Below are 13742 nucleotides of genomic sequence, written 5' to 3'. Positions count from 1 at the left end.
TGAAAATTTACTGATTACTAATATATGCTAAAGCTCTTTTCTATGTCTTCCCTAAACCACTCATTTAATCTCAGGATGTCTTGACAGGGGTCACTGCACGCATTTCATTGAAGTAGCCCAAGGTTACGGGTAAGAGACAGGGCCAAGTTCAAACTCAGGCGGTGTGACCTATCAAAAAAAGGGCTTCCTAGTTCCATCTTGGACTCCAGCTGCTAGCTTGGATGATCATCCCTCTCCTGAGAAATAGCTATCTTACCTTGACCAAGCAGGACCAGAGTAGAAAATGTATGGAAATAGTAGCTTAATTGTAATGTTTAAAGCTCTAGGAAATATTTACTTATGCCAAGCTCTATGTTTTAGTTAGCTGTTTTTTACCTTTTTAAAGTAGTACCATTATAAAATGACCATAACTCCTCTTTTTTTCTTTTTTTTTTTTCTAAAGGGATCCTTGGTCCTCTGCTGGGAATAATGAGGCAAAATATTTAATAACGCTAACAAAATTCAAAACCAGAGAACACAAAAAAAGCAACTGGAAGTCTCAGCTCACTGGCTTTTAGAACTATAAGAGACCTCAGTAGCCATTTCATCAAGAGGAATAAAGGAAGTCCACGAGAAGTCAAATGACTTGCTACAAAGGCACCCAGCATGATAACCTCATAGCTAGCGTCAGAAGCAATTTCTTCTTACTTCAATGCTCTTGCTATGCATGCAGTCACTAAGTAAAAGTGCAACATTGTTCGTTCTGTATCAAGTTGAACGGCGTATATTATATTTTTTTCATTAATATATGCTGGACCAGACCCCCGCCTCCCAATTTTTAACTCATCCATGGGAGTGACTAAGTGGTATATCATATCTTTCAGTTTATTTGGAAGCATATACCCTTCAATAAGCTACAAGGTAAATATTTTCTCACACCCAATTAATGTCACTGAAGCCTTTCAGGCCAATGTCACCATGGCCCTCTAATCTCTCTTTATGCACACACTTGATTTTCGAGATTTTGGCCTCACTCAGAGAAGACAACAAGAGATCAGGTTTTCTATGTTAAAATGAATTTTAAACAAAAGTAGAACACTGAACAGATAGGAATGAGCACAAGGGAGGAGATAATATCCCTCTTTTACATTTAGAGATTGCCACTAGGGTCAGACCTAAGTATTCTGAGAGCATTTCTAATAGTTGGAGTTGTTACTCTTTAAAAAACCAACCAACCAACCAACAAACAAACAAAAAATACCAAAAACTCAACTATTCAACCACTAGCATGTATTTAAATTTAAAACAAATTTAATATTCTTAAAATTTATTTTTATTTGCTGTGTATTTAAATGAAGGAAGCAGTTATGAAAATAAAAGAATAGTTTGCTTTTTCAATTCAATATTGAGTGGGCACTGAGTTAGGAAACCCTGGTAACCAGCACCGATTTTTTTGTTCTTTGTCTTTGGTTAGAATTTTCATATTCAGGAACAAGATCTCTAATCATTAAAGGTGGTAGTTGTAGCACAATATATAAATACATTGGTGGAGTGAAGGTTTGAAATTTTATCTAAGTTACCTAATCCAAACACCATTTATCATATAATGACTATTACAGGCTGAAAGTTAACATTTTGATGCGATTGGCAAGGAGCAACTTTAGTTATGATACCTTTATTCTACTAATTTCAGTATCAGTTTAGTTTTTCACTCCTTAAAATACTTTTTCACATTCCCGTATGGAAATACTTTACCAAAAATTAATCTAGTGCCTATTTTTATTTTCTTATACATCTTCTATTACTGTTAATTTTTTAAGGAGCATTTTTGTCTCTTGTTTTTAAACACCTTCCTAACCAAAATAAATGCAATAAATTACAAACGTTTTTCTTTGTTGAGGTCTTACATTCCAAACACAGTTTTTTTATTGTGCATTGCTGCAAGTAACTATATGAAAGGCTCAGAGGGCTGTACTACATTTTTATTATCCCCAGAATGCTTCTCTGGTAATATTTTTGTATTGTTTCCTAAAAATGAAGTGAATGAAAGAAATCTGTATAATTATAGGGTTTAGATATTAGATTTTCAGTTTTCCAGCATATTGGGAGGAGACTGAAAATTGGACCTCTTTCTCTTTCCCTCACCCTTCTTCTCTCCCTACACACATATGCATACACATGCTTGCACACACATGCATGCAGACACACCATGCACACACACACACACACACACACACACAGATGAACTTCTTCTTTCAACTATACGTTTTATGGCAAATCTATTTCCAAAAGGGCTTTGTAAACAACCATGAATTTTTGGAAAATTAACATGACAACTACAGAGTTAACATTCACTTAAAAATATTCTTTGAATTACAAAAATATAAATGTTAACTTTTCATTATAAATCAGTTATGTAAAACAAGGCACATCTGTGTTTTATTAATCCTCTTTGCGTGCCACTTTTTACTTTCAATATTTAGAAACACTTGCCTTCTGGTGTTATTATTTTAGATATAACAACTTAATGGACTTTACTTTCTAACTTATTTTTCTGATTTGAAAAATGTGACCAAATAGTTATGATAGAGCATGAGACAATTATTGTCCAGACACTAAATGTTCAAATTACACTCTGTCTCTCGGATGAGCTGATAAATGAGAATCCAATTGGAGACATTATAACTAAAACAAAATCCCAAACAATCTATCCAGACATGGCATAGACACACAGAGGCAAATCCAAGATCAGCATTCCAATCCCAACCATGTTTATGGAACATTGGTCCTTCTTTTTGGGTCATTAGGCACACGAGAATATATCTTGACAACTACAGTACTGTTCTGAGGAAGCAACAACAAAATCTGGGTTCTTTAGAATCAAGTGATTAGAGGGTGCATTTCCCAGGTTGCTGAAGACCTGGGGTCTGGGCGATTAAAGGGGAGGGTGAGAGGAATGGGCACTCACAGTTGTGGCAGGTGGCCCCACTGTATCCCGTCTCCTCACAAGTGCACTGGAAGCTGTGCCACGTTTGCGAGCACTTCCCGCCATGCTCACAGTGATTGGGCACACATCTGTCAGAGAAAGAGACAAACAGAAATAAACCAACACACGAATGAGATTTATGAGTGGCCAAATTCCAAGCTGTCTGGGCAATATATCATTTCAATGCCAGGTTGACTTACTAAGGCAATTAATCCTTGTTAGTTTAAGCAGATTAATATGATCCATGATGGAAGGTGCCAAGCGCACAAAAGATGATGTATCACAAGCCTGGTGTTTCCCATTTTTGAGTAAACAGTAGAAATTAACAAACAGTGGAGAGGCTCATTTGCATATCACAGATTCATTTTGTTTTGCCTTTCCACAAAAACAAAGGCACTAGCTGAATTTCTTCCTGGTAAAGATGGAAGATCAGCCATTTTATTTCCCACCCTATTCTTTAACAAGGCCAACATCGAGTCAAAAAGGGGTAACACTGAGTTTTTCACAGGAATTTGAGTTTTTGAAATGTCATGGCAACAGGAATGAGAATATATTTGTCTTACAAGAAAATATTTTTAAGTCTTCTGTGTCTCCCCATATGCCCTGCTGGGCAATGCAAGCCAGGTTATCTACCCAAAGCAGCACCAAGAATAATATAGAGGAAAAATGCAAGTTTTGTGTTCAAATCCTTGTTTTTCTATTTACTATGTAACCAACTGTGGCTATGTAGTTTAACCTTTCTCAATATCAGTTTCTCATTTTAAAAATGGAGTAATTTTAGCTATCTGATAAGTAGTTTTGAGGTTTGGAGGTAATGCTCATAAACTAGATAATTAATAGGAAGGAAACAGAGGGGCAACATATGGGAGCCATGAATATCTGGACCATAGCTTCCAGGGCACAATTCCCTTTTTCCTGGTCCTATCCCCTTATTTCTCCTACCAATTTCACTTTGCCACTTACCCACAACCTGATTCTTTATAGTCCTGGTAAAGAGGCTCACCGATAAAAGTATTGCTAAGAATTAACATTCACAAAAGATTTCAAGATTTTAATAAAAAAATCTGTAAAACGGAAATGTCCGCCCAGATTAAAACAGTGGGGCATCTGGGTGACTCAGTCAGTTGGGTGTCTGCCTTCAGCTCAGGTCATGATCTCAGGGGCCTGGGATTGAGTTCCGCATCATGCTCCCTCCTCAGCAGGGGGTCTGCTTCTCCCTCTCCCTCTGGCCTTCCCTCAGCTTGTGCGCTATCTCTCTCTCTCAAATAAATAAAATCTTTAAAAAGATAAAAATAAATAAAACAGTAGCATCTATAATAGTGGGCCACAGGCAATCGATTGATAAGAGATCCATACTGCAGGGGATCCCTTAGTCATAATGCCCTGGTAGCCTCCCTCTGCAAAATTTGGGAGGAATTGCTTCAGAGACAACATGTGCCAACCCTCATTCTTGATTTACCATCAGTCACACTCTCCTTTGTCATGGAACCTCCGAGTCACACATAGGAACGCTGCTCCTCTACAACTCCTTGCAAACCTTTACTCACACAACAGACATTTGTTGAACACTTGCTATGTGCACAACACCACGGGAAGCAGAAGATGAGTAAGATTGCAAGACCTCTACAGCCAACAAAAGTAAATATTCTGCAGATGTGAAAACTATCATGTGAGGTGGAAATGAGACATGCCATAATCAAGGGCAAATAATGCACAATGGAGTTACACATGAGGGATCATACGTAGATTCTGGGCACACCATAAAGCTTTCAAGTAGAGCCTCAATGACCAGACAGGATTATAAGAGAAGAAACTGAGAGGAAGAGCATTATTATAGGAAAAATACAACACAAGCAAAGGCACAGTGTTGGATTATCACGGAGTGGGGTAAAAAATCCACTCTATGGTAAAAAGGCACTTATATTCCATGCGAATTTGAACTTGGTGTTATCAAGGCTACTCAGAGGGTCCTTCTCCAAAGATCTTCTAACCTGGGTGGAGGTGGGAGGTAAGATTCACACAAAATATACCATCAGGCAGTTTGATGACTCATCAAAGGAATAGGAAAGGCTACAGGAATATGGATAGTAGAGTAGCTATCAATAGAATATAAATAAAGAGTAGAATATAAATAAGTAAAAAGTTTAGAGCATTTCCCCAGGGCCTCAAAAGGAGAGCTGAATTTTTATAATTAACATGTTGGAAATGTTCCCAGCAGGGAGAGTGAGAAAGCAATGACAGGGGGGCAGAACCATGGCACAGGCCAAGACACAGGCACCCAGGCACAGGCCCCTCTGCAGAATTCCTACCCACCGTCCTGATTCTCCAGATCATGGGATGAAGCAATGGGACAGATGCTCCAAAATCGTGGCAAACCAAAAAAAAAAAAAAAAAAAAAAAAAAATCCTTGAGACTTCAGTTCGGAATTCAGTATGTATATGCCTTTATGTGGTATATTTACTTTCTAAATGGTTGTGGGTTAATATTAGCTCAGCCTAATAGTGAAAGTAATTTACATCAGCTCATTATATCAATTAATTCAGGGGGAAGGAGTGCAGAAGTGTACTGAGTTGCAAGGGAAAACCAGGTTGGAATCTAAATGTGCTCTAAATAATGCACAAAGCAGAAAATCCACCTCTCAATGATTTAAAAAAAAAAAAAAAGACTACTGTGTACTTACACACACATGAGAAGCATATCACCATCAAGTGAGATTGACTGCGAACTCCTAAAATTCAGTATTAAGGATTTCTTTAAAAGTGATCTTTTATTTCAGTGGGATTTTAATATTTTATTTTATAATGCCTGTTCCCTATAATTTGTAGTTTTGAAACGGACACTATCCTTATGCTGATTACTGGCATTTAGTTCTTAATGGGGAGAGGTGTTTTATTTCTTTTGTGTGTGTGTGTGTGTGTGTGTGTGTGTGTGTGTGTTTTATTTCCCAGTGGAATCGGTTCAAATGTAATTTCGAACCCTAATCCCTCATGACTATATATATTTTTTTAAATTTTTTATTTTATTTATTTATGATAGGCACACAGTGAGAGAGAGAGAGAGAGAGTGGCAGAGACATAGGCAGAGGGAGAAGCAGGCTCCATGCACCGGGAGCCCGACGTGGGATTCGATCCCGGGTCTCCAGGATCGCGCCCTGGGCCAAAGGCAGGTGCTAAACCACTGCGCCACCCAGGGATCCCTATATATATATATTTAAATGTTGGGAGCAGTCACCAAGCAAAACAAAATGCGAATTGATCTTTCTTCTTACTTCCTGTTTATTTCTTCTCCCATATCCCATAAAACCGTTTGCATAGGTCCTGTACTCTGTTATCACGTTTAGTAATTATTTGCTTGAGCATCTTGTCTCTTCTAAACCGTGAGACTCTGCATTTAGGGGTTTTTATCTTAACGGTTCTTTGCATGACAGGTGCCTCGTCCACCCTCAGTAAGAGCCTGCTGGCTGATCCACTGAAGCACTGGAGCAATGTGATGGCCAAAAAGTTTTACCAAGGGACTGAAGGAAGTTTGGAGAAAACATCCCTTTAATTGCAAAAAGTATGGATTAGTATTACTTATGATTTTAGTCTTAAATCCAGACTCTTGCTCCAGTAAACTACCAAATGTACAGTTTGTTTGACAGAAGGCCCTGGATTGGAAGTTTGAGTCTCATCAAACTTGAATCCCAATGGCTCTCACTGTGGCTACTTGAGAACTACTTGAGCAGGATCAGGATTATGCAGGGGAGAAGTTGGCAGGTGTCAAATTGATGTGATCAAAGGGCTCCAGAAGTGATGCTTCCAATTAACTCTGTCCCCAGATAGCCCAGGCATCGGAGGCTCTTTTCAGCTGGAATCATCCTTCCAGTTGTGAGCAATGCTTTCCAAAATGCTTTAGAATCAGAATGCATTTTTTTTCCACATGAAACTGACTAATACCACAATAGGTAAAACAAATAAAAGCTAACATCTGAAAGTCACAAATATAACAATTACTTAATATAAAATCAAATACAATGAACAGAGTGGCTGTTTGGCTGTATCTAACGGTTCTAGGGAGCGTTATGGGTCACACTTGCAGTTTTATTTTACCCAGAGTGTCTCTTTTATTTCTATAGTTGATTTTAATTGCAAAGCAATTGAGAAAAATGGTATTCCCGGATATAAGAAACTGTGAATGGTACCAGATTTGTTCTCACAGCCCACTTTTGTAGATACTACGTAAACAGAGACAGCAGAAGATATTTTACTTCAAATCTAAAGGATGTTACCGTGACAGCCTAACTGAAGGCAATGGAGGTCTTCAAAACACTGTGAAAGTGCCTTCTTTTTGTTCTCTACATAAAGTGCTGAAAAGTTAAATTAGAGGGTTTCAAATAAAATTCAAGCCAAATCTTTGCGTTACCTTTAAGACTACATTCGGTTCTATGGAACCCCATATAAAAACCACAGAGTGTTTTTCTGAAATACGTTCACACGATACACAAGGAGGATTAACAGTGGGGAGTTTATCTGAATGGCTTGCTGTTACTCATATCTTGAGCTACTGGTATAGAGAAGTTCTCAAACTGTCATGCGCAAAGGAGTCACTTGAAAGTCTGGTTAAAATGAAGATTCTAAAATAAATAAATAAATAAATAAATAAATAAATAAATAAATAAATAAATTTAAAATAAAGATTCTGATTTCTTAAGTCTTGGGTTGAGTCTGAGATCTTGTCATTGTAATATGCTCCATCCACAGAGATGCTCATACAAGCTGGTCAGAGGACCTCATTTTGAATTACAAAGCTCGAGGGCATTCCTGCTTTCTGCAGTAGAAGAATAAGGACCCCAGGAGGAGAAACAACCCAAGAACGGAGGGCACAGAGGGGAGACAGCATGCAGGAGAGGCAAGTTTGGTCTATGCAGCCACTTCTCCACTCAGAGTGACAACGTAATAATCTCCTAATCTCATTTAGTAAGGTTTAATCATTTCAGAACCTGAGTTCAGACCTCATAAAATTCATCGAAAGTGAACACTGGATATAAAGGCAGCTTCTTTCACCTTAAAATTGTGTTCCATATTCTCTGAGTCAGCTGAGATAGCCCATCTGCTTAGAGGCCGGTCTGCAATATTTAATCAGCTTTCAGATTAGTACGAATTTTATACCTGCTCATTAAATATACCTTGTTCTAAACTTTAGAAAGGAAACTTCAAGTTAGCTATGGGTTATTTTGTGAAGTATAGGAAAATTATTTAGAATGATTTATAAATTACCATCCCAGTGTAAATTACCTCTTGAATTTTATTTTGTTCTTTCCACTTGGCTCCCAGTTCTATTTTGGCTTATCAAGCCAAGAAATTCATTTAGAAAGTTTGATTTCTTAAATGCTATTTTTCATACTCCTGACTCTCAGAGCTATTTCCACAATCACGGCACAGTTTTCTTCCATATTACCGTCAATATTGATCTCAACAATATTTTAGTACTTTTATTTTCATACTAATTAGATTTCAATTTTAGTTGAAGGCATACTCTCTATGGAGTATATATCATTGCCTTACCTTTTTTCCTGTTCAAACTGAAATTATATAGAGAGGTGATCACAATTCCAGCAACTAATTTAGTATTTCATTACTACATAACTTAATTTTATAGTTGTACAACCAGAAAACCTAATGTTATATTGATGGTGCTACTTCAACAAGTATTTATTTATGGAAATATTTAAATGCAGAGATATTTATTATACTCCCTGCATTATGCCCAAAGTTTCCATTAAGAATATTCAAGCATATTTGGTCTGCATCTTTCCAACAATTATACATTTCTAGATTAACCATATCCATCATTAATTGTAGTCTTACTATGTAGACACCTGAAAAATAATGTCTCTTGTAATAAGCCTGACTTCACTTTATTTTACTTTGTTAATTTCCTTTGAGTTAGAATTTTACAATGCATTTCCCGTTATTTTACGAATAAAACATCTTTTAAGAGATCACAGGCTCACAGGAGGAGAGAGACTTGCAAGATCATTAATTCCTTCACCTGTCTCCAGGTCCAATTGTATTTAACCTAGATAAATAACAGTAAGCTCTTTTTAATCAGTCAAGACACTCTAAAACAAACTCTGGAGAAACAAAGAATAAGGACAGTTTTATCCTCGAGAAACTGTATTTATTCATCAAAATGTAATTGGCAAGTCAGGTCTCTCTCTATGCCTGATATTAAAAATATTGGTACTGAATTAAGATAATATATCACTATTATATGAGTACACTGAGATTTATGGGAAAGTCAATCTTTGAAGGAAGCGCAGATTCAGGTTAGCCTGAAAGAAAGAGAAGAACCTTTCTACATGGAGGGAACGCAAAGGCTTGTGACCAGTATGAATAAATGTAAAATGTGGCTGGAGAACAATGAATTGTTGAGTTTGGCCGGAGCAGAGAGCTTGCATCCACCTTGAGGATTACAGCAGAAAGTTGAAGATGTCTGGCCAATGGCCCTTTCCCCATTCTTCCTTCCTATCGTAACTCTGATTTGTTCAGGTCTCTTCTCTCCTTCATGTGGCCATATGCTTTTGGAAGGGAGACTATCCCAGTCTCCGAGGGAAAAGAAGTAAAGAATCTGGCTTCTTAATGATGCCGACTTAACCTATTGCACATTGTTCCCCCAAATCTATGATCTCCTTCTTTTACAGCAAAAGGATTTATGTCTTTAGAGCCACCCAGCTAAAGACACCATTTTCCAGGGTCCTTTTAATTTACTTGGGGGTGTGGCGGGGAAGGTTTGTGACCAAGCTCGCTGGAAGAGTGCAATATTTTGGGATAAGCCCTGAAAGGAAAAAGATGTGCAGTACTATTGCTTTTCTGTCACTCCTGGTCTCATTCCTAAAATCAATCTATGATGGTGAGACCTGGAAAAGGCATCTCTGCACACAAGAGGATGACAAGGGACATTTTTAAAGAGTCTGGTTTCTGAATAACATTCCAGCCCTGGGCCATCGATTCAAATGCTTCCTGGCCCCATCTGGCCCCTACTTGTCAAGTGTTGAAGTTCTCAGCTCAGTCCTTGATTCTGTCTCTGGCTCCAAGCTTCTTTCACTGGTTCAGACTTCCACAGAGACCTTCGGACCCGTGTATCTAACTGGCTTCTTGACATAACCAAGATGTATCAGAAGCATCACAAAGGGAGTTAGTTTACCCCTTAACCTTCTTGCTCTTCTGTTCAGCCTCATCTCAGTTAATGGCACCATCTATCGGGTGGCTCATCTCAGAAAACGCAAGTTATTCTTTATATCCCACTTCCTGTGGCTTCTACAACAACCATCAGCAAGGCTTTGTGAATTAAAATTCAAAATCTTGCCTCAGATTTGTCCACATTCTGTGTTTCTACCTACTCATTTATTTTTTTTATTATTATTATCTATTCATTCATGAGAGACACAGAGAGAGAGGCAGAGACATAAGCAGAGAAGCAGGCTCCCTGTGGGGAGCCCGACACAGGACTCGATCCCAGGACCCCTGGACCATACCCTCAGCCGAAGGCAGATGCCACCCAGGTGTCCCTCACCCTACTCATTTCAGCCCACCTCAACTTTTTTCTGGATTACGGTGTTTCCTTACCCATCTTCCCCTCTCTGTTCTCGCCTTGCTTTAAATTATTCATAACAAAGTGCCAGAGTGAACTTTACCATTTTGTCACACTACTGTTTAAAGCCTTTTGATGGACTCTCATCTCCCTTGGGAAAAGTTGGAACTCCTGCCCATCTTTGCACGATCTGCTCTGCCTGCTTCTCTGTTGTCATAATCTGTGCTCCTCTTGCTCCTGCCATGTTCTCATGACACCTTTTGCTTTTGCTTCCCCAGTGGGTCATCCTCTTTCCCTCATGCCTTTACACACACATTTCCTTTTTTTTCTAATGCACACTTTTCCCCAATCTTCACAGAAAAGTTTCCTTGGTTTTCTTTAGTTCTCACTTTCCATGTAACTTTTTTTCAAAGTGGTCTCCTCTGACTTTCCAATATGAAGTAGTCACCACCCTCATGTCCACCACCATTTTTTGCTGTCTTTTTGATCTATCACAAGTTCTAATTATGCACCGATTCATTTCTTTGTTGTCAGGCTTCTCTTTGGACTACGTTTCCCATGATGGCAGGGACTATGTCTGTTTCCCACTCTTTATCCATTAACTGGAATTCTGTCTGGCATTGAGTAGTTGCGCAATAAATAACTGTTGAGTGAATTTTGCGTAAGAGAATTATCAGCCCATTTAGATAGTTGGAAATAACTTTGCAGTACCATTTTCCTAGTATATGAATGCAGAAACAGAGACTGTCTCAGACTGTTGTGCTTTAAGTGAGTTAATGGATCATCTGGTCCATTTCTCTCAAATCTGTCATGTAAACGTAATACCATTATACAATAAGGCAAACAGTCTGACCAAAGGCTTTACCTATTTCTGCCTCTACCAGAATGCTATCTTATTTGTAGCTGAAGGAAACACACATCTAACAGAAGCCCTTTAATCTGAAAAATAAGTGAAGTTTTCATATATTGATATAACTATTAGGATAGCAAGCTCAAACTTGGCAAAACCCATTAGTCAAGCAAAGACAGTATTTTGACAAGTTAATTAATATCAAGAAATATAAAAAGAATAATAAAATAATGGTTAATATAAGAATAAAAGTCCATAAATTTATGGGTTTCTTTTATTAAGAGTACAGTATGAGTAACTTTTATAGGATACTATAAAATTATATTTTTATGATTTAGATGATGAGATATTTTAAAGGAAGTGATATTATTAACAAAATTACCATGAAACCAATAGTTAAATTATTTTACAGTTTGTGCTTCCAAACACATCCATGCAATTTCATTATTCAAAAAAATGCTCTGAATAACGGTTTAGGAAAATTTGCACAAAAATATAATAGTTGAAGTGCAATGTCCTTTTAATTGGTTCGCCACTTCTTACAACCCTGAAATAAGACCGACCACATCCCTTTAATAGGCATCACTGCATTCTGATCTCTCAAATACTAATTATTGAAAAGCCATTTAAAATGTCCTATTTTCAGTATGGTCAGGTATAAAAAGTACCATACATGATAAAACCAGTATTCTATAAAACATACACAAATGGTTTAGAAAAGCCTATATAGAATATGTTCACTTAAAGAAAAAATATTCACCCAAGGCAGAAATGTATATAAGAGATCCTTGCTCTCCAGATATCAATATGGCAACATTTTCACTTATGCCACACACACACGTACACACACACACACACACAAGCTACATTATATTAACATTTAAAAAAATCTATATTCAAAACAAACAAATGAAAAGCAGATTCAGACCGACAAATACGGAGAACAAACTGACAGTTGTCAGAGGGAGGATGAGTGGGTGGCAGGCAAAATGGATGAAGGGGTAGTGGGAGATAAAGACTTCAGTTCTGGAGAACATAAATCACGAGGATGGATGGGACGTCTGGGTGGCTCAGAGGTTGAGCATCTGCCTTTGGCCCAGGGCGTGATCCCGGGGTCCCGGGATTGAGTCCCACATCAGGCTCTCTGCAGGGAGCGTGCTTCTCCCTCTGCCTGTGTCTCTACCTCTCTTTGTGTGTTCCTCATGAATAAATGAACTCTTTTTAAAAAATCACAAGGATGACAGGTACAGCATAGAGAATACAGTCAATCAACAGTATTGTAATAACGTTGTACGGTGACAGATGGGAGCTCCACTTGTGAGGATAACACGCTGTATGGAGAAGTTGAATCACTATGCTGTACACCTGAAACTAATGTGTGTCCTTTCTTCCCAAATAAAGCAACTGAAAAGGAAAATGCCTATTCAATGTGGACTTTGTATCCAGGAAACTCAGTAAGGTTTGCTTCGAGCTTCCTTCCAAAATAGAAAAATACAGTAAACAGTGAAGAACTGAACAAAGGAAGAAATTTCATGATTACAGAATTTATTAAGTGAAAACTCCCCTAGCTTTGGAATACCAGATATCCAGGGTATTCCTAAGACACAGAGACATTTGATCCAAGACTTTGAAAACTAGAACTAACCCTGTCAAACTGGAGGATCTGATAAAATAATATAGTGATGAGGATTAGAATCTGTTCAGATGCTGGTCATAAACCCACTGCTTTATGCTTGAGTTGAACAAGTTAGTACCATGTATACAGGTTCTAACTTTTTGAAGTCAGCAGTCTAGAAATGAACTTAAATCTCCCTACAAGAGTAAACTCTTCATGAATATACAATCTTTGGGAGGGACTGCTGTCACCACTATCATTTTAAAAAGCTGTGGGTAGATAGCAAGAAACCTCAAATGAAATACATACAAGGGAAGAATTATTATAATTAAGCTCCATTTTCATGCAGATTATTTACACAGTCTCAGAAATACAATGTTATATCCAATTCCACTAACAGTGTGGGGGATCTTTAATTTTTGCTCCAAACCTTAAATTAATAACATTATGACTATGATGACATGAAATTATTATATTATTTGGTTGCTGAGTTTTTGTCATTGTTTTTGTTTGTTTGTTTGTTTGTTTTAGATTTTGGTTTAATTCTAAAATTCACATCCATTTACTTCTGGGTTCAAAAAAAAATTCAAAGCCACTGAAATAGAATGGTCAACGTTTAGAGCTAGAAAGAATAACTGAGCTGGTCATTTACTCCTCTTGTTTTACAGATGAAGAAATTAAAAACTGGAAATTGAGTGAAATTAATGAGCCCAAGGTTACAGGGCATATTTATGGCATAG

At 37.6% G+C, this 13742-nt stretch overlaps 1 protein-coding gene across 6 annotated transcripts in view; it reads right to left on the bottom strand.

Annotated features, from left to right (window-relative positions):
- The window catches only part of CNTNAP2 (contactin associated protein 2), a 1976111-nt gene that overhangs the window by 760579 nt on the left and 1201790 nt on the right, over window positions 1-13742 (bottom strand). For all 6 annotated transcript variants that reach the window (XM_072777573.1, XM_072777574.1, XM_072777575.1 and 3 more), the window contains one exon: window positions 2948-3054. In XM_072777573.1, coding sequence (XP_072633674.1) covers window positions 2948-3054 — 107 coding nt within the window. The remainder of the gene's footprint in view (window positions 1-2947; window positions 3055-13742) is intronic.

Source organism: Canis lupus, chromosome 15, assembly GCF_048164855.1.
Source record: "Canis lupus baileyi chromosome 15, mCanLup2.hap1, whole genome shotgun sequence".
Classification (NCBI taxonomy): Eukaryota; Metazoa; Chordata; class Mammalia; order Carnivora; family Canidae; genus Canis; species Canis lupus.
The sequence above is the reverse complement of the archived record's forward strand: the minus strand, read 5'-3'. Positions and strand labels throughout refer to the sequence as shown.